At 40.2% G+C, this 21,752-nt stretch overlaps 1 protein-coding gene across 3 annotated transcripts in view; it reads left to right on the top strand.

The window, feature by feature from the left end:
- The window catches only part of MTMR1 (myotubularin related protein 1), a 75,537-nt gene that overhangs the window by 22,998 nt on the left and 30,787 nt on the right, over positions 1-21,752 (top strand). For 2 of the 3 annotated variants that reach the window (XM_079764269.1, XM_079764270.1), the window contains 7 exons: positions 9,989-10,064; positions 12,640-12,734; positions 13,099-13,206; positions 15,063-15,164; positions 15,471-15,554; positions 18,318-18,467; positions 19,514-19,702. In XM_079764269.1, coding sequence (XP_079620395.1) covers positions 9,989-10,064; positions 12,640-12,734; positions 13,099-13,206; positions 15,063-15,164; positions 15,471-15,554; positions 18,318-18,467; positions 19,514-19,702 — 804 coding nt within the window. Of the gene's footprint in view, positions 1-3,584; positions 3,609-9,988; positions 10,065-12,639; positions 12,735-13,098; positions 13,207-15,062; positions 15,165-15,470; positions 15,555-18,317; positions 18,468-19,513; positions 19,703-21,752 lie in introns of all 3 variants that reach the window. The other variant, XM_079764268.1, reaches the window with a different exon arrangement.

Below are 21,752 nucleotides of genomic sequence, written 5' to 3'. Positions count from 1 at the left end.
TGCACCAGGCCTCTAATCAACTATAAAAGGTTGCCTAAATAGTACTTATGCTAACAACTGCTTCCTGAGTACTTATCCACCCAGGTACAATTGTGTTACCCAATTTAACCCTCCCAACAACCTGCAAGGGAAATGTGCCCAGCATCACTGATTTAGAGAAGAAAGAGACTAAAACTCCCAGGGCTTGTGTTGCTCATCAGGGGTCTGTCGGGCAGTAACGCAAGATTTGACTCCAGAGTTCATTCTTCTAACCACTATGCTGGTTTGCATCCAGAAGCCTTGGTTGGGAAGATGTTTTCTGAAGTATTTCCATGAGGATTAGACACATAACTCCTGTGGTTTTAGAGCTGGTCAGGACCTTGCAGTCATTCTGGAGACTCCTTTTGTATGTGTAGAGACTGGGACCAAGTACAGACATTAAGAGGCCATGAATAGGAACCAGGCCTCCTAACTTAAAACCACTGCTCTCTTCTCCAGCTTCGGTCAGAATCCAGTTCAAGAAAAAAAGAATTAATCTCTCTGTGTACCTGAAATGGCTTATTTCAGAAGAAATGTAAACTAAACCAGAGAGAAACACTTGGGTATTAACTTATAGACTTTCGGGGGACCTTCTTGGTCTTCTACCAAGAATACCAAGGATTTCATTAGAGTCGGTAAAGAATTATGTGAGTGTAGGCCCGGCAGATGTGGCTCAGTGGTTGAGTATGAACTTAGGAATCAGGAGGTCACGGTTCGATTCCCAGTCGGGGCACATGCCGGGATTGGGGCCTTGATCCCCAGTGTGGGGTGTGCATTAGGCAGCCAATCAATGATTCTCTCTCATAATTGATGTATCTATCTCTCCCTCTCCCTTTCTCTCTGAGATCAATAAAAACATATATTTAAAAGAAAAGAATTATGTGAGTGTAAAAGCACGTATCATCCTATCCCTTTCCAGGCTTTTGAGTTAGTCTCTCCTTCCAATACGAAAGACTTATTGATAATGGTATATGTCCTACATATAAGGAAGGAAGGCTCAGTTACACTACTTGTGAATGCTGCTTTGTTATTTTTAGTTGTTGGTATCACGTTATAGAGAAAGTGTCAGAAATATTGTAGTTACAGAATAAATGTGAAAATAATGGCTTGCTAGAGCAGAGGTTTGGAGGTAGAAAGGGGAAGTGAGGGAAGTGATAGTGGTGTTGATTTTTACATGAACCCTAAAAGGTTGATTGTATGCTTGAAGACTATAGTTTAAATGTGTTAATTATAGTGACGCCATCCTAAGGCAGTGTAGCAGACCATCTGGGTTTAAGTACTTGCTCTGCCACCTTGAACTTGGCCAATTATTTAACCTTGACTTGGTTTTCTCATCAAAACTGGAGCCAATAGTTTTTATCTCACAAGTTTGTTCTGAGAATAAAATAAGATAATACATACAAAGTGCTTAGAAGAGTGTCTGGCACCTAAAAATCATATCATGAGTATTTTAAATTTTTATTGAATTTTTGGAGTGGTATTGGTTAATAAAAGTATATAGGTTTAAAGTGTACAATTATATAATACATCATCTGTATACTGTATTGTGTTTTCACCACCCTAAGTCAAGTCTCCTTCCCTCACCATTATTTATCCTCCTATTACCCCATGAGTCTCTTCAAACTCTCCCCACCACCATGAGTTTTTTTATGATGCAGCTTTGCATAAGGAAGACAATAAAAGAACTAAAAATCAAATTTTCAATAATCAGAGATTAGGAAGAGGGAGGTAGTAGTTTGAGAAAGCTTATTTCCTCATCTTTTAAAATGGGATAAAACTAGCTACTGTTTAAGGTAGACAAATCAAGAAGTTGAGGTGTGACCATATTTATGGTTATGGAGGCGATCCTGAGAATTAAAAATAGGTCCAGTTAAACATGGTTATCACTGAGGAATGAAGCTCAGGGAGTGGAGACTTTCTATTTTGAGTTTTATTGCCATATATGTCCCATTTTGAGTTTTTATTAACACAAGTATGCATATTTATACTAACTTTATTGCGTTGTCATTAACAAATGATAAACTTTTCATATTTAGCACATACAATTTAATAAGTTTAAATAGGTATACACTTAAGAAACGGTTACCACAATTAAGATGATAAACATATATATAACCCCCTGCCCCCTTAAAAAAAAAAGCCAGGTTTAAGCTTCTTAGTCTAAATAGTCTAAGTTTAGGAACTTATGGGCTTAAATAATCTCTTTGTGCTACAACATCACGTAATTCAGAAAACTTTTTTTTACTTCAAGTGTATTTTCATTTAATGATGATACAGAGATGAAATCTTCATGTGCTTATCTATCCTGAGGAAAATCTATACAGCTAATAAGAACCTCTGGTGATTTTTTAAAATTATCTGTTTTCCATAGAATATCCAGTGGTTAGATCCGTGGTCGGCAAACTGCGGCTCACGAGCCACATGCAGTTCTTTGGCCCTTTGAGTGTGGCTCTTCCCCAAAATACCACGGCCTGGGCGAGTCTATTTTGAAGAAGTGGTGTTAGAAGAAGTTTAAGTTTAAAAAATTTGCCTCTCAAAAGAAATTTCAATTGTTGTACTGTTGATATTTGGCTCTGTTGACTAATGAGTTTGCCGACCACTGGGTTAGATGATCAGAAATCAGACTTGGAATGGGGAACACATGATTCAGGTCTTCCTCAGACAATTACCACTATTCACTTTTCAAAAGTTTCTTTCATTCTCTGGATTGTTTCCTCTGTCCTAGGCTTCCTGAATGCATATGCTGCATGTTCAAGTAGTATTCATAGGCTACTGGTGCAGGAAGAACATTGCTGAAATTAGTGTCCTTATTCAATAAAGCTTGGCTTCCGCTTGCAGGGGCAGCAGCCTGGGCCTCCCCTCCCGTTCTCTGGCCGTCCCAGACCAGCTAGCTACCTCTTCCCACCTGGAACTGTCCTTATCCAGGCAGTGGGGCCTGGGGGTCAAGAGAGGCATTTTTCTCTTGGTGGGGCAGCCACATCCAGGAGTCAAATTCTGGAGTCCCAAGTGCGAGTTGGAAATATAATTTCTACAGAAACCAGGTTATGATTTGTGGTTATCTAAGTTTCATGATACCATTAACACTGTAGCTGAGCTATGCTCTGGGTCAAATGTGGGAACTTTTGTGGGTTTTGGGTTTGGTTTGGTTTCTGTGGGCTGGTTTGGGATTAGAACTGCCTTTTTACATAATTGTTTCTATGCGGTGAATGTATTCAGTATTCCAAACAGACACACAAATGAACTTTTCAAACACTGCCTGTTCACAATGGCTTGTAATAGCACTTGACAGAAGGGGTTTGTGTTTAAAATAATGTTGTTTGTCTTAGCCTAAGGGCAATAAGTTTCTTCAAACCATAGACTTGCCTGAAAATTATAGGACAAATGTGTTAAGATTGATTTGATGTTGAACGAAACTTTAAAGGGCAAATGTGTTAGGATTGATCTGGTTGGTTTTATGTACAGGATTATGATATTTATTAGGGAATGGGCTGGTGAACTTAATGACATTTTGTACAGGTCAATAGTAATGTGTTTGTGATGATGATGTTCTGTATTTTAACTAACAGGTTTTCAGGAGGCCTGATATAAGGGTAAGGATGTTTGGCAGATGGGCCTCCTACTTGTGTGTCTCTGTGCTTTATTGAACAGTCTATTTAGTGTTCTTTACCTTCTCACTGGTTTTTATGAGTCACTCAAATCAATTTGCTCTGCTGTGTCATAGCTTTAAGTGTTCTCTGGAAACGCTTTATTTGTTAAAATGGTTTTATGTGTAATAATAACCAATGTGTATGAGGGCAGGATGCTAAAATTGTTGCCAGTGTGAAATACTGACTTTTGTTGTGTTACATGAATTCTGACCAAATGGATCTTTGTGGCAGGGGCTTATAAGGCAGAGTCCTCTTTTAACCTTGTTTAGCATGTAATTCATGCTAAAGAATTTAGCAACAACAACAAAATTGTTAGTTGTTGTCCACCCTATCTAAGTAAGATTTTAAGTTACTTTCATGTCTGCATGCTGAATCCCAAAAGCAGAAGTGCTAATCCTAAAGATAAGTTTAGCAAAATCAGTCCCATTTAGTATTTCTTAAAACACAGTTATAACTATTACATCTAATGGGTTATAGCTTATATTTCTTCATGATTTTCCTTCCCTTTATTTCAGAGTATTCATAAAGCAAGACAAAGATTGGTAATGTGCATGCATTTAAGCCTGAGTATTAGATGTTGAAAATTAACCTATTTCCATTAAACGAAAACAATGTGGATTTTGATAGAATAATTTAGGGACTTCAGTTTAAAATTCTTAATCTTATTGAAGCCAATAAGTAGTACAAAAATAAGCAGGTTACATCAAATTCTTATGATTCTAGTTGGTTTATCTTTGTTTAATCTTGTTTTCACCATGTTTTCTTTCACTCGTGAGAATCACTGTCTTTCACTGATTCACATTGTTAAATATTAGTGCTTGGCTTTACACTTGCATGGACTTTGAAATGCTGTGTGATTTTTGTTGTTGTTTAGCCATTCATTTTTCCGTTTTTAAAATTTTTGTCAAAGAATGATTCAATTCTCTTTGTATTTAAAAATGGAAAGTTAAAAAAAACTGGCTGCATTTAAAAAATCACCCTTCTTTGAAGGGTAGCAGTACCAATTGTCTACTAAATTCAGTTTGATATGACGTATAGAAATGTATTAAGTGACAATTCCACTTTATTGACAAAAATGAAAGATGGGAAATAGTAAATTCTTTTAAATCTCTGTTACTTCTTCACTGATTGCCTTTCAAAGAAATATAGTCATTGCAACCAGTTTCATGAAGGAAAAATATATATCTATGCTAAATTTTAATATTTTCAGCCTTAGAGACTTGATACAATAAAAGGTATTATAATTTTGTCATCTTAAGTATTCATATTTTTTATACCATCTGCTGAACTAAATGTCCAATTTTTAAAGTTTCTAAAACTGATTCTATGAAGAAATTAAATTAAGAACAGTATACTTAAAGGGATTGGAAAAAATTTAAATAAAGATATGTGATCTCTCAGCTGTTTCTTTGAAGCATGTTGATACTGTAATTAGAAATATTTAATATGGCATTGATTTATAATTCAAAATATTTAGTAATAAGCAATAAGTACCAGATTATATGTATACATATACTTACATGTATATGTATATTTCTAGCATGTGATACGTGCATGAGCATGTTTGTGGAAATTTTGGTAATACCAGTGGAGTTGATTGCTGGACAATATAATAATTCTTGAGAATATATGAATACTTACTGTGTTTAAAATACATGTCTATGAACTGCCTTTGTATTTTGGCTGGATTTTGCCCTTTACCTGGTTTCTGTGGTGTTCTTTATTTTCCATGAGCATATTACCTCTCTGCTGTTTTGTTCTTTGACTGTATGCTATAGTGCATATTGCTTGATTTTAAAAAGACAGTACATTCCTTGAAATCCATGATGTTTGTTTGCTTTTCATTTTTCCACCCCAACACAAATACAGAATAGATACTCCATTTAGGCTGAGGATTCTATAGATGGCCTACACGTTATTTTCTTACCTCCAAGGGGTGAAATGTTGTGATTTGCAAAGCCATGAAAGGTGTGTCGACTTTTACATGCTTACTGTCTCTTTAAAAAAGAAGTTCTGTGCTTTCACCTGTCTGTTTGCACGTGTTTCTCTTTCTCCTCTTTGCTTTTTCTTGTCCATGCACCTGGTGCTGTGCAGGAGATTCAGGAAGAACACAATGGCTACCCTTCTGAAGCTGAAGCTGATCAGGTGGCAAGTTCTACATGTTCATCTGTTTGTAGCTACAGAGTGTGTATTTAGAAGCCATTTCATACTAGATTTTTAGACGATAAGCAAATGTTTTTACCACTACAATAGTGCCCACCTGCCCAAGTTTGATAGATTCCATGATGACATTATTTGCAAAAATTGGTTTATCCAACATTTTGTCAACGAGAAACTTGTTCATCCTTACTTCTTGGCTTTCCCACATAGGGTTATTGATGTGCTAATGAACCTCAGTCATAATAGGATTCTGATGGGCCTTTACAGAGACTTAGAGGGGACAGATGCATATGCTAAGCATGCTCCTTGAGGGTGCGGACTTTGCTTTCTTCAAATGTGCATGGTCCGTGCCCAGCATGGTACCTTGTACCAGGGAGCTGGTGGGCCTTCAGCTGGACCTTCAGGGTCTCCGGAACAGGATTTGGGTGAGATCATCAGAGGAAATTCCTCAACTGAGCAACACTTGGAGTAAAGGCACCAAGAGGAACGGGTGTGTTCATGGGATCAAATTTTGTTCACAATAATCTGTTCTTTGATTATGCTGTACATGGGTTGGATAAATCAAGGGTCAAATTATGTCTTGTGCAACTTAGTAGTTGCAACAAAAGCTTAATGTAGCACAAGTGTGAGTCCCATTTCCTAACACCAGCTTGGTAAACTGTACTCACCAAACAATGAGCCTTTAAAAACTATTCTCCTCTTGAATTCCTATGCTAAAGTGAAATGTGTTTCCTGTACAAAATAAACATTTTATGGGGAAATCTGAAGGAACAGGATAATTTGTTTTGTTCTGACAGTTGCTTTCTCATTACTTAAAGAGCATGTCCCAAATTTAATTATTATTAGTGAGAGGTTTGTCTCACCAACACAGTTATGCTTCATATAAATGCACAGGTGTTTTAAGCCAAATTCAACATGGCTTTCAGAAGAAAAGGGAAATGTTTGATCTTTAACCTCTATCTTGAGAGTTTTGTATTTCTCAAAATGGTCCCAATCACTGCTGTCTCCCATCCATAACATTTTGCTAGGTAGTTCTGGGTTGAGGATTTTAAAGTGTTTGATGTGGCTCCACATAAGGCTTAAAGTGAGCCACATTTCCCCCATCCTTTCCAGATATAGTTAGATATAGTTAATTAGAACAGCTTGCTTTAGTAAATATATTTCAAAATAACCTATCCTCATTTATTTTAAAAATATAAGTTAAGGAATTAAAGTCTATATAATATATAAGATAATATTTAGCCGTTAAAATAAGCTTTAACAATGTAATATTTGAAGTAATACAAAACTTGAATATTGATTAAAATGGCTTTCTCACATTGTAACTATATTATAAAATTACCCTCTAGTTCAAGCAATAAATTAAAGAAGGTGACTTTCAAATTAAGGCTTCTATTAAGGATTTGTGATTTCTTATTGTTTATAAAACTAGACATTTAAAAATATAAGTATTGGTGTATGCATTAGTGTGTAAAAGATATATTTCCAAATCAGGTGTGGATATTAAAATGAATTCAAAAACACTTTCTCATTTCCTCTTTAGTAGTTCTCTAAGTCCCTAAAATTTTGGGCTGAAAAGTGTCTTAAAAACCAATCTGGACTAAAAATTCAAATGAAATAAAGTTGTTTGGAGGTCATCTATATTGTTTTAATCATGTTCTTGATAAGGAGGAGGATGGACTTTGTTATTTTGTGCCCTCCCCATAGAGCGGACATATCCAGACCAACATTTAGCATTGAATTTGCTCTTTATGTCTTCACCTTTTCCTTTTCTTTAATTTCAAAATTGTGATGAAACTACTATGTATAGAGTTTTTAAATTGAGTCCCTTTAATAAATCACAATGAAATACTCATAACTATGAAAAGTAGTTACTTTTAACTTTCAATAATTTTTATTAGAATTAAAAAGTTATCAAGTTTTAATGTTTTACTTCACAAAATTATGCTGAAAACTTGGTACTGTCCAATCTGTTTTCCTCTGAACACTAGTGGCCTCCTGATGTTAATAGTTTTTTGGAGAAAGCAGCTCATGACCAAATAGGTATGGGAAATGCAGCATACTCTAGCGCCCTCTTGCTGATTTGGCATACATTAACATGCTAAATACTGGTCTCTCTCACACACAAAGTTTAACTTGTTTTTTTTTTTAATCCTGCATTTCCTAAACTTTTCATACAAAAAAAGACCTATTCACATCTCTTGGGAATTTAATGCTCTGTGAAACACAGCTTGAGGGTTTCTAGGGTTTTGAACATCTTATTCTTATTCGTGATACATTGTGTCAGAGATGCCAAGGAGAAAATAACCAGTTTCCTTGGCAGCATTGCAGGGGGTGGCAGTACCTTGGAATAGGCCCAGAGTTCAGGTTCTGGTCCCCAGCTTTGTAGTTTGAGAGCACCATTTTCTCAAGTTCCCTGAGTTCCCTGGCACCAAACTCACAAGAGACTGACTACTGGACTTCTGTGACAATCTGGAGAACTGTGGGCATGTACCCATATTTATACCCAGGCACCTTGTAATAATCATCTATCCAAGACATCCTTTTCCTAGTATCATTGTAGCCAGGAAACCCAGTACCTCATTAGCAATTTGCTTGGTGAGCATGGAATCAGCACAAGGGTGAATTGACTTTGACGAAGCCTGATTACTCTGCTCCACAGTCTTGATTTACATACTCTTGTCTGCCATATGAGGGCATGCTTTCTCGTGGTCTGGATGGTATATACACTAACAAGTTGCTGAACTTTGTACACTGAGTGGCCAGATTATTATGATCTCTGAGCACATAATAATCTGGCCACTCAGTGTATATCCTATATAATAAAACTAGAGGCCCAGTGCATGATTGAATCATGCACGTGTAGGGTCCCCTACACGCTTTCGCTTTTCGCGGTGGACCTGGGTGCCTGTCCGCTGGTGCACCAGGCCTTTCAGAAGCGAAGGCTTCTGAAAGGCCTGGTGCCAGAGCAGACAGGCACCCAGCTCCCACGCTTTTGATGGTCCGTGGCCGCTGAGGGGGGCTGCCGCAGACACCTGGCTACCCTGCCATTGAGAGGCGCAGGGGGCAGGACTCCCGCCCCCTGAGCCTCTCAACGGCCGCTGAGGGGGGCTTCCTCGGACACCTGGCTACCCTGCCGTTGAGAGGCGCAGCTGGGTGTCTGCGGCAGGCCCCCTCAGCGGCTGCGGATCTGGCCGTTGAGAGGCACCGGGGGCGGGAGTCCCGCCCCCTGCGCCTCTCAACAGCAGCGTAGCCCCCCTCAGTGGCAGCGGATCCGTGCCTCTCAATAGCCGGATAGGCCACCCTGAGTCCCGCCCCCCAGCCTCCCGCCACCCAATCGTGGGCGTAGAGGAGTGATGGTAATTTACATGTTACTCTATTATTAGATAGGATGCTAATATGCAAATTTTCCCCTCAACCAGGAGTTCGACCAGCAGGCAGGCTGGCCAACCGCCCATGTCCCCTCCCCCTAGCCAGGCTGGCCAGACCCCACCCATGCACGAATTAATGCACCGGGCCTCTAATGTGTGTGTGTGTGTGTGTGTGTGTGTGTGTGTGTGTGTGTGTCACACACACACACACACACACATATATATATACTGAATGGCCAGATTATTATGCATTCAGAGATTATAATAATCTGGCCACTCAGTGTATATAGACATGGATAGCTGGCTGCAGTACAAAAGCCGAGAGTTTTCCTTAGTAATATCACTGCCCTGAGACACCTCCCTGACTACTTTAGACTTCAGGGTTTCCCACATTATCTCATAAGCTGGGCCATTTCTACAACTAGCTAAGCACCTACATTTAATTTTGATTTTATTTGAATTAGTTTCATGCTCAGAAGATAACTTTTTTTTTAACTTTATTAAATTTTGGAGGCACCTTATAATAGCTGTCTGTAGTGATTACAGTATGTATCTGTTATGTCAAGCCATTTCTGTATTAATGCTTTCTGTGAACTTTATGTGTAATAATTTGCTAGACTATGCAGCATGGTGTCCTGTGATGCTGAGCTTTGAAACTGTCTTGTAAGGGGAGGGAGCATACATTTTGCACGCTTCTGTAGCTTTGTAGCGAGAGCACAGAACACCACAATTATTCCCACATATACAGATGGGAAGTGAGATTTACTCCTGTTTGCTTTTTTTTTTTGCCAGGCTCTAAGGGATGGGAATAAGTTGGCACAGATGGAAGAAGCACCGCTTTTTCCAGGAGAATCCATCAAGGCCATTGGTAAGTTTAATGTGTACACTTCGCTTATAGTGATCCATAAAATGACATGGCACTTTCCTTGGGAGCACAGGTGATGTAAATGCTCAAGATCCGTCAGACCACTTTCTTTAGAGGACAAATGGACTAGGTCTTTTCAATCTTATTAATGTCCTTATGACCTTAAGAGATAGAAGACTATAGAGAATCACTTTAAACTCTGATTCAGTATTAGTTGGCATTACTAACAGAAGAGGACCCCACCTTTTCCTGATGAACTGAAGGCTGATTAGACTTGCTATGTCAGTTCATTGCTTTGTTGGAATCCTTCACTATAAAGAAAATGTATCAAGAAAATACAATTTTAGTGCAAGAAAAGGAGATGTGTTGCCATTCTGGATTGTAAGGGCAATGGCCTAAGGCTATCACATCCCCCCACTGTGGACTAGCAGGCATTTCAGCAGCTAGTCCACTGCACCATGGGTGGATGAGAGGACAGCTGGGTGCGACCTTTTCACCACGTAATTGCTGGATTTGGATAGGACAGTCTGCTTTGCTAGGCTGAGTATTGCCTTCTTCCCTCATGGCTCCCTTCCGAAGATGTGTGCTCAGTCTCAGAGTATGGTCATCTTGTGTCAACAAGTTCTGAGTAAATGGACTCTCGTACCACGACCTGCAAACAGCCACCCCACTAAATATCCTCTTCTGTGGCTCTGGACCCTGCCAATCCTGTCCTTGGTTTTGGCATTCTTTCTCTCTTTGGCTTCTGGTACTTCATTCACTCGTGGTAGTCCTCTGGTCTCTCTGGCTGCTATTTCTCTGAGAATTCTTCTAGCCCTGCCTTCAAGCTGCTTTGGGAATGATCTGTTTAAAATTCAGAGATATGTACACATATAATACCTTAATAAAAAAAATTGAAAAAAAAATGCAGAGCTAATTATGTCATGCCTCTGCTTCTTTTCCTGACAGCAAACTACACAGATTTAAAGTGAACATGAAGAGTTTTGACACATTATACACCTGGGAAACCATCATCACATTCAAGATAATGAACATATCCTTCATCTCCCAGCAGTTTCCTTAGGCTTCCTTATAAATCTTCACTCCCATGGCTTCTCCCCATTCCCAAGCACTATAGACTAAATCAGTGATGGCGAACCTATGACACGTGTGTCAGCACTGACACGCGTAGCCATTTCTGATGACACGCGGCCGCATGCCGAGGATGAAACATTTGCTGCTCCTGACGATGAAACATTTGTGACTAGAGTCTTGGAGTTAGTTTTTTTCCTCAAAGTGACACACTACCCGAGTTATGCTCAGTTTTTTGGCGAAGTTTGACACACCAAGCTCAAAAGGTTGCCCATCACTGGACTAAATTATATTTTCTAGAGCTTTCTAGAAATATAATTATTGAGTATATTCTCTTTCTTGTCTAGCTTCTACTCAGCATCATTATGTTGATATTTATTCATACTGTGATATGGGTTAACAGTCATTCCTTTTTATTGCTGAATAGTATTCCATTATATGGATGCACCACAGTTTGCTTATCCCTTTATCTATTGATGGACATTTGGGTTGTTTCTACTGGTTGGCTATTACCAATAAAGCTGCTCTGAACATTTACAAACAAGTCTTCTCTGACCTCATGTCCTATCATCCTCATGTACTCTTTGATCCAGCAACTGGCTGCTCTTTCTTTTCTCCTTCCCCCTTCTCCCGCCACCTCACCCCCGCTTCCTTGCCAAGTTAAGTTGATCCTTTTCTGAGCTCTTATCACATCGTGTCCACATGATTATGATAGCATTTATCAGGCTATAGTGTAATGGTCATTTTATGTGTAGTGTCGCTCAGAGGCCATGGGCTGCTTGTGGGCAGGAACTAGAACCCCAACAATAGAAACCACTCAGTACATAATAAGTTATAGAAAACTTTAATGGAAGTGTTTGTCTGGATGACAACTTTTGTACCTTTAATTGATCCAGTTGGACTCATCTGTAGCTATGTACATTCTTGTCATTCCAGTGGAATGATGCTTTGGGAAGATCGTGTAGGTGTGGTATCTTTGTGATAGGCATGAGGTTCTTAACACACATAGGAATCAATATGCTGTTGATACCATATTAAACATGCTGATATTGATATTCCAAATACGAAAATAGAAGTCTATATGGAAGCTGATAAGGAATTTGAAGCAAAGAATTATTTTTCCAGTCCATTGATGTCGTTTGTTTTTTGTCATCTGTAAAGCAGTTGCTTTTAGGAGGTGCATTAGCGGCTAGTTTTTAGCTTTAGTTTTCATTAGCAGTAATTTATTAACTGGTAGCCCACTGTCTTCAGAGTTTAATTAATATGTTTTGATGTGATTAATTTATCACTCAGAGAAAAAAGTTAACCACCTGGAAAAAGTGACAAAATATAGCTTATTATGAAGCTCTTCACTTAAAACCTCATTATGTACCAAAATAGAATTTTGTTTGATAAAAAGGAATTTTATTAGAAGACTATCAATGTCTATTTAAAGTAATAAAAAATTCATAATTTATTGAAGCACAAGTCTATGGCAGTAGTTGCTACTTTGAGTTTTTCCTTTCAGTGAAAGATGTCATGTATATCTGCCCATTTATGGGAGCTGTGAGTGGAACGCTGACTGTGACGGACTTTAAGATGTACTTCAAAAATGTAGAGAGGGTGAGTTTTTAAAAGTGTGTTTTATTTTAAAAAACACTTCAGAAGCAAGTAAACAATAAAGAAGAAAGGAAGAAGTGCCCTGAAATCCCATCACCCTGAGAGAACCAAGTGAGTTTTAAGATGTGCACATTGACAACCAGATTTTGTATCTTGAGAAAAAAAACTGTTAAAGTAGCACTTATACCTGGAGGGGAAGTTTATCATCTCAACATCTTCAGAAAACATGTTATAAATCTGACTTCAGTTTCTTAGCTGGGACAAAGAGGAAATGTGAAGTAAACAAGTTTTAAGCCAGGGAAGACTTAAAATATGAAAACTCTGTTGGCTGACACTAATAGGCATCCATCTTAATTTGTAAACTCAGGACCCACATTTTATCCTGGATGTTCCCCTGGGAGTGATCAGCAGAGTTGAGAAGATTGGAGCACAGAGCCATGGGGACAATTCTTGTGGTATAGAGATAGTGTGCAAGGTATGGTACCAACACTAGTAAGACTGCAAGAGGCAGTCAGCTGGGAACTTTTTCTGACACAATTTTCCTGTTCTTTGGACAGTCACAGTAATTTGTACTGTTAGTAACTTAAATGTTTTAGGACAGAAACCTCTTTAAATCTTGTATCAACCAATTCATACCATTATGTAAGCCATTGAAGTAAACCTCTTCTTTCCTACTGAAGTATTCTAATTAGCATGGACCTATTATCTACATGCTGATATTATTTGTTACATTTCAGAGAAATCAAGTGGAAAGCAGAGATCCATATTTTCCCAGTTTGTTGTTTTAAGACTAATCTTCAGAACAATGGATGGTCAAAGACTTCTTAAAGGGGCAACAGTACAGTGACCACCAAGCAATGTGGGGCTTAGGGGCACCAACTGCCTGCGCAGTCGAAAATCCCCATATAACTTTAAAAAATATATGTTTTTATTTATTTTTAGAGAGAGAGGAAGGGAGAGGGTGAGAGAGATAGAAACATCAATGATGAGAATCATCTATTGGCTGCTTCCTTCACACCCCCTACTGGGAATGGAGCCTGCAACCCAGGCATGTGCCCTGACGGAATCGAACCGTGACCTCCTGGTTCATAGGTTGACACTCAACCACTGAGCCAGGCTGGCCAGACAGTAAGTCTCTCTTCACCCAACATCCCAGCCACCCTGTTGCAGTACCTGCAGGCACCCACTGTTATCAGTTTCCACAGATACCCTCTGCACATAAGATGTATGTATAATCTTTGAAAACCTTCTGCCCTTCTCATTCCTCCTTAACAATGTATCTCGGAGCTCCTTGACATCAATACATAGTGAGCTGTGTCTTGTTTTTAACAGCTCTCTTGTATTCCATTATATTGTAGTCAGCCTCTATTGACAGACATTTACCAACTTCCTCATTTCCAAATTACTCTACCTTAAATTTGTTTGTGGCCATAATTATTTTTGAATTTCAAATAATGTTAAAGAATAGTGATATTTTTGTGTTTACCAGCAGTGGTTTTAGAAGGTTCGGGGGTGGGGGGGAACTACTCAAACCAGTCCTGGAAGAAATTGCCCCAGCTGAGCCACCTCACAGGAATTGTTCCTCCCCACCTTCACTTGAGCTTTTGGACAGCAGCTTGCATGGTGGGGCATTTTAAGAAACTGATCTTTAGGAAGAGCATTATCATTTTTGTAAGGAAGTCACTGAGGGCGATGTCTCTCTATGACAGAGTCCTTGCTCTGAGTCCTGGGAAGGAACCTCTGTCACATTTCTATTTTATGGAGGGTGCAAGATCTGTAATTGATTCTTTCAATAGTTTAAAGCTCACCATTGATTGTGTGTCTCATATCTTTAGGAAGTAAATGCACAGGTCTTGATGTACTAACTTTATTCTTGATTCCATCTGAAGAGTTTTTTCCCCCAACACATGTCCTCTGTTCCAGTTTTCTCACTTAATTTTCACACTGGCCTGGCCTGTGTGGCTCAGTGGTTGAGTGTTGCCCCATGAACCAGGCGATCACAGTTTGATTCCCACTCAGGGCACATGCCCAGGTTTCGGGCTCGATCCCCAGTAGGAGGCATGCAGGAGGCAGCCGATGGATGGTTCTCTCTCATCATTGATGTTTCTATCTCTCTCTCTCCCTTCCTCTCTCTGAAGTCAATAAAAACATATTTTAAAAAAGGGAAAAAATCTTGTTGGAGGTGTTTTTGTTAATTGCCTTTTGTTAGTTGGAGCAAGATAAAGTATAACATGAGAAATGAACAAAAATATTTTATTGATCTCTTACAGCATGGTTCTAATAGGTACTCAATACACACTGAATAAATGAGCTTTTCTAATTGTTTAACAGGATATGAGAAACTTGCGACTTGCTTATAAACAAGAAGAACAGAGTAAACTGGGAATATTTGAAAACCTCAGTAAACATGCATTTCCTCTTTCCAATGGGCAGGTAAATACACCAAAATAACCTATTTTGCATTCCTTTGTGGGGGTCCAAAATTTCATGCTTAATTATTCCCTTTTTCAGAGGTTGCCTTTATCTGTTTTCTCTCTGTTGGAAACTAGTATTAGAATATTTAAAATTCAGTAGTTCTATGTAATGATTAAGAAAACTGTATATTTGGAGCTTCAACATTTACAAATTGAAAGGGGAATCTTAATACATTCAGCTTATAACTGAATGAAAAGTTTTAATATTGGATATATGACATAGCAAAGAAATGCTGACATGTATTTTGTGTTTTTTTATATCCAGACACTCTTTGCATTCAACTATAAAGAAAAATTTCCAATTAATGGATGGAAAGTTTATGATCCAGTAGCTGAATATAAAAGACAGGTAAAGTATGTTGCTTATCAAAACTAAAAATAGGTTGAGCATCTTTTTCTCTTCTAAAAGGTTAGAAATGTTGTAGAAAAGAAACCTTTTGAAACAAACTGTACATAGACATAATTTACCTAGCTTGTAGGTTCTTCATCTTTGGGATGCCCTGTTCCCCCTGTGGCATACCTTTGACTATGCCACATCCCTTTTCCAGAGACAAGTGGAGTACAAGAACTGGGGTTTAAAAAGAAAATTGACTAGATGGTTTTTATTAGATACTAGAGGCCTAGTGCATGAAATAGGTGCAGAAAATTCATGCATAGGGTGGGGAGGACCCCCTCAGCCTGGCCTGCACCCTCTCACAATCAGGGACCCCTTGGGGATGTCCAACTTCCCTGTGGGATCAGGCCTAAACAGGCAGTCGGACATCCCTCTCACAATCCGGGACTGCTGGCTCCTAACTGCTCACCTGCCTGCCTGCCTGATCGCCCCTAACCACTTGCCTGCCTGCCTGATCGCCCCTAACCACTCACCTGCCTGCCTGATTGCCCCTAACTACTCTCCTGCCTGCCTGACCACTCCTAACCACTCTGCCTGCCTGCCTGATCGTCCCTAACCACTCGCCTGCCTGCCTGATCACCCCTAACCACTTGCCTGCCTGATCACCCCTAACTGCTTTGCCTGCCTGCCTTATTGCCCCTAACTACTCGCCTGCCTGCCTGCCTGATCACCTCTAACCACTCTGCCTGCCTGCCTGATCACCCCTAACCACTCGCCTGCCTGCCTGACCATTCCTAACCACTCTGCTTGCCTGCCTGATCGCCCCTAACCACTCGCCTGATTGCCTGATCGCCCCTAACCACTCGCCTGCCTTCCTGATCACCCCTAACCACTCGCCTGCCTGCCTGATCACCCCTAATCGCCTCTGCCTCAGCCCCTGCTGCCATGGCTTCGTCTGGAAGGACGTCCAGAATGATGTCTGGAAGATCGTTTGGCTGTCTGGTCTAATTAGCATATTATACTTTTATTATTATAGATTCTCATAATGAGTTGATGAGTAAGGATTAAAACCAATGGTTTAAATTATATTTTAAATATATGACATGATTATATCACTCTGTTATGGTATTTCCCTACCAGAAACTAGTGCATTGTCAGTTTCAAGATGTTCCAAGAAGATTATTTCATGATATTTAATCTTTGTCTCCACCTTATATTTGGTATAGTGATATGTATTATTTATTTTAGACATTGGTAAGAAATTTCTGTCTCCAAAGGACTTTCATGAGTATTTTTGAAGACAACACTATGCTCATTCTTTATAAAAACACTACAAGAAATGTATAGGACTGGGATTCTAGTATATAATCTTCATTTTTTTTAGTATGTTTAGAAATTCTTATGCTTCATTAAATTTTAAATGGGTAGGCAATGGGTCATATTAGATAAATATATATTTAAACTTTTAATTAGCACTGAACAAATTATGAACAGACTAGGGGCCCGGTGCATGAAATTCGTGCACTGGGGGTCAGGGGTCCCTCAGCCCAACCTGCCCCCTCTCACATACTGGGAGCCCTCAGGGGATGTCCTACTGATGGCTTAGGCCCGCGCCCCACAGGGAGCGTGGGCCTAAGCCGCAGTCTGGCCTCCCTTTGTGGGAGGCAACCGGGCTGGTCAGGGGAAGGCACCAGCCCCATCACCCCACTGCTGCAGCCACTATCAGTCACCACAGCCACCAAGGTGTTTTCATCAACACAGACTCCAGTCCCTTCACCAAGAAAAAATGACAACTTTCTTTAGGCATTTTCAAGATGTGTCTTTCATAGGATATGGATTTCTTTCTTTATTTTTTATCCTCACCTGAGGGTATGTTTCCATTGACTTTTAGAGAATGTGGAAGAGAAAGGGAAAGACAGAGAGAAACACTTTGATTGGTTGCCTCCTGCATGAGCCCTGATCTGGGCCCCAGCCAGGGAGGAGCCTGCAACCTAGGTACATGCTGCCTTTGATCAGAATCAAACCCAGACCCTGCTGTCTGCAGGCTGAGGCATTATCCACTGAGTCAAACCAGCTAGGGCAGGATATGACATTTCTTAGCCTTCCAGCAGCAGACCTTCATTTTTTTCTCCAGAAGTGTGGTGGAAAAACCATAGATCACCTTTTTGGATTCTTATTACCCAAGTTACTAAGAATATTACCAGTGGCATACAGGAAGCTTAGCCAATGTGCAGTCAGAAAAGGTGTTTCCTCTACAGTTCACACCAATGGAGGGCTGGGCCCTGCCCAGGCCTAAAGCCTCTAGCCGAAGCTTTAGGCCTGGGCAGGCCTCTCCAGCTCCCTCTGATCACCGGCTCAGCCCCTGCCCAGGCCTGCCCAGACCAAAAGCCTCTTGGGCAGGAGCGGACCCCCAGCACCCTGCAATCGATGGCAGGGGGTCCGCTCATGCACCAGACCAAAAGCCTCCGGAGGCTTTTGGTCTGGTGCCAGAGTGGACCCCAGCTCCCTGCAATCTGTCACAGGGGGTCAGCTCAGGGCGCCTATGTATGCAAATTAACAGCCATCTTGGTCGGGTTTATTTGCATGCTCGCTCTGATTGGGTGGCTTTGGGTGGTGGGCGTGGCTTGGCGTGGCGAAGGTGCGGTCAATTTGCATATTACTGTTTTATTAGGTAGGATTTTAGCACAAAATAAGAAATGGATATGGTTCATGCTTAGTACTTTTCAAAAGTGTAAAAGTATGCTTTTCCCCTCTTCTTTCTTCTCTAACACCCTACAGGGCTTGCCAAATGAGAGTTGGAAAATAGCCAAAGTAAACAGTAATTATGAGCTCTGTGACACTTACCCTGCCATCATTGTTGTGCCAACTAATGTAAAAGATGATGACCTTGCAAAAGTAGCAGCCTTTCGAGCGAAAGGCAGAGTCCCTGTAAGTAATAAACATTGTCATTTAGGTATAAACATATTGTATTAGATCTAATATGGGAAGAGAATAGAAAAAAATCTAGTGAACAAAATGAAAAGTAGAAAAAGAAGTCTAAAAACCTGAACATATCTTTGATTCTCAGGAACTACCTAATTATGTAAACATTATGTTTGCTGACTGCCTCATATGACTTCACATTACTAAGTACAAGGGTAATTTCAGTTTAGCTCTCAAAATGTAGTACGTATAACAAAAGACAGCAAGAAAGAGTTAGCATGTTAATGCTTTAATGGTTTGTGTCTCTGGTTTCATCGACTCATCTCAGAGAAAGACACTCTTTCTTGGATGCTGAGTGCAAGGCTGCAGCTGCATGGGAAGGATACCATTATGAAAAGAAACATAGGAGCCAGCAGGGGATGGGTTTTTTAAATAGCTTTATTGAGGATTAATTGATATACAAAAACATGGCACATGTTTAATGGATAAAATGTGATGAGTTTGGACATAGGCATACCCCCATGATACTGTCACCACAACCCAGGAGGGAGTGAACGTTTTTGAGCCTAGAATTTGCAGTCTGGTACAATCCTGATTCTCTTGGCCACAGGAGGAAAAAAGAAGGTTTGGGGATATAGCTTTAGATTTTATGAGAGACTGTATATTCACTTTGTCCTTATCTTGCCACATATATCATTGTTGAAATACAAAGATGTTTTTCAATTAGGAGACAAAATAAAACTAGTCAATCAATTAGGAATGGGGCTTGATGTTAGTAACCTTTTCACTTAGTTTCTGCTTTTCTTAGAATCATAGAAGTTTAGATGTGGAAGGGGATTTTTTAGAGCTCATCTAGTCAGACTTCTTTCATCCTGACCCAGACATTGCATCTCATAGCCACTATTGTTGCTGTGATTGGCCTGACCCCTCCACTTTGAGGAAAATATACAGAAGAAGCTGTGCTTGAGAAGAGAACTTGCTTTTACTACGTGGTATTTAGAGCACATACTGTTTTAGGAACTGTACTCATATTTGTTACTTACACACACTAGGTGTTGTCATGGATTCATCCAGAAAGTCAGGCAACAATCACTCGGTGCAGCCAGCCACTTGTGGGTCCCAGTGATAAACGCTGCAAAGAAGATGAAAAATACTTGCAGACAATAATGGATGCTAATGCACAGTCTCACAAACTTATCATCTTTGATGCCCGACAAATCAGTGTCGCGGATACCAACAAGGTACATTCTTGATGACATTGCAGAACCAGTAGGTCTTGTCTCATGTACTGTCTGTAAATTGTTATGCAGTTCAAATAGCTGTTGACTTCCTCCCCACCTGAAGGTAGAATCTTTTCAAATAGCCCATAGCTATTCCTCCCTGTGGATGTCTCATGTGAGTTGGGATCTTGTCTCTCTTATTGTTCCCCCACAATCCTGTCTGCTGAGTTAATTAAGCAAAGACCCAGAAAGAGAATTATCACCTAAAGAAACAAGTAAGTATCTTAATGAAATGATCGTAAGGCCCTTGGAAGTCCCTTTAACCTTGGAAATATGGTAATTGCTTGACTAATTCATATTTGGTCTGAAGGCCTGTTAGAATGGAGTCAAATATGTGAAACTAGGGAAATACACTGAGTGGCCAGATTATTATGATTTCTGAATGCATAATAATCTGGCCACTCAGTGTATATCCTATATAATAAAAGGCTAATATACAAATTGTCCCCTCGACCAGGAGTTCGACCAGCAGGCAGGCTGGCTGGCCGGACCCCACCCATGCATGAATTCATGCACCGGGCCTCTAATATATATATATATATATATATATATATATATATATATATATATATATATACACACACACATACATACACACACACACACACACACACACACACACACACAAACACTGAGTGGCCAGATTATTATGTGTTCAGAGATCATAATAATCTGGCCACTCAGTGTATAAAGGTTTCCATATATCACATGGAGCAGTAGCATCTGCAGACCACTCCATTTGATTCCCAGTAGCTGAAGGGGACAGGATCCTTCAATAGCTATGACATCAAGCCTCCAGTACCCACTATCCAAATAGAAAAGGCTCTAGAACTGAGTCATTTCTACTTCCCATGATTGACTTTCCAGCAATGTGTTACTACAGGTAGGTATTTGGCAGTCAGAGGGCTTGGCCCCTTCCACAAGTAATTTCAGGTATCAGGAAGGTGGTGACAGCCCTTACCATCTCATGTCATTTTGGCAACAAACATGTAATAAGCACCTACTAGGAGGAAATACCACAACAGACCAGGCGAGGTGCTGTTTACAGGTATCAACTCAGTATGCTGGCGGAGCCAGGAAAGGGACTGGCCAGGCCTGATTGTGAAGCTGGGCAAGGCTTCCTGAAGAAGGCACCATTTGAGCTGGCTTTGGGTGGTTAGCGGGAGGAGACAAGCAGGGCATTCTAGAGAACACATGTACCTACTCAACAGTGTGCCAGAGCACGTCATTCACAAGAGTGGCAAGAAGGAAGATGTCTGAGAGCATGGTCATGACCCCTCATGTTCTCCTCAGCAGTGCTTAGGGAGGTCTTTGTTTCTTTGGGCAACTTGAACCTCTTATTTTCTCAGTGATTATTTTGTTGGCCACAATCTCCAAAAAACCACCCTCCCATCTCACTCTGGAGAGAAGCCATTACCTTCTACTTCAAGGAGCAAATGAGCCATCAGATACTCCATTTTCCTTCAGTACTTGAGTGCCTTCTATGGGCCAGGCATTTGCTAGGTATCGGGAGAGACACGCTGAACAAGTAGTTGCAGCAACTGCCACATGGTTATCCTCTGAGGTATGGAGGAACATGAAATATGCTCCGAGAGAGCATTGAAGGAAACTGGTTATTTGCTATATGACTTCATCTTTCTGCACCATGATTGCCTAGTCTCTAAAGTGGCAGTGACAGTAAACCTACTTCCTGGAGTGGATATGAGACAACTGTAAAGAGCTTGGGACACTACCTGTCCCTGTGAGAAAGCATTCGGTTCAAGTTAGCTGTCATTGTTACTGACCTCAGCGTGTACTGCTCCATTCTCTTGACTTTTATGACATTCACACCCTGGATGTCTGTCTCCAGCCTGCCTGGCTTGGTCTCCTTCACTGGTTCCTCTTCCTCTTCCCAACCTGAAAATGGCAGTGCTCCTTGAACTCAATCTGGGATCCTCTTTTCAACTTTGTGCAATCTCCTCCTATGCCATGAATTTAAACACTCTATATGCTGAGTTTCACACCCAAGTTT

Source organism: Cnephaeus nilssonii (assembly GCF_951640355.1).
Source record: "Cnephaeus nilssonii genome assembly, chromosome: X".
NCBI lineage: Eukaryota > Metazoa > Chordata > Mammalia > Chiroptera > Vespertilionidae > Cnephaeus > Cnephaeus nilssonii.
This window is presented reverse-complemented; position numbering and strand designations above follow the sequence as displayed.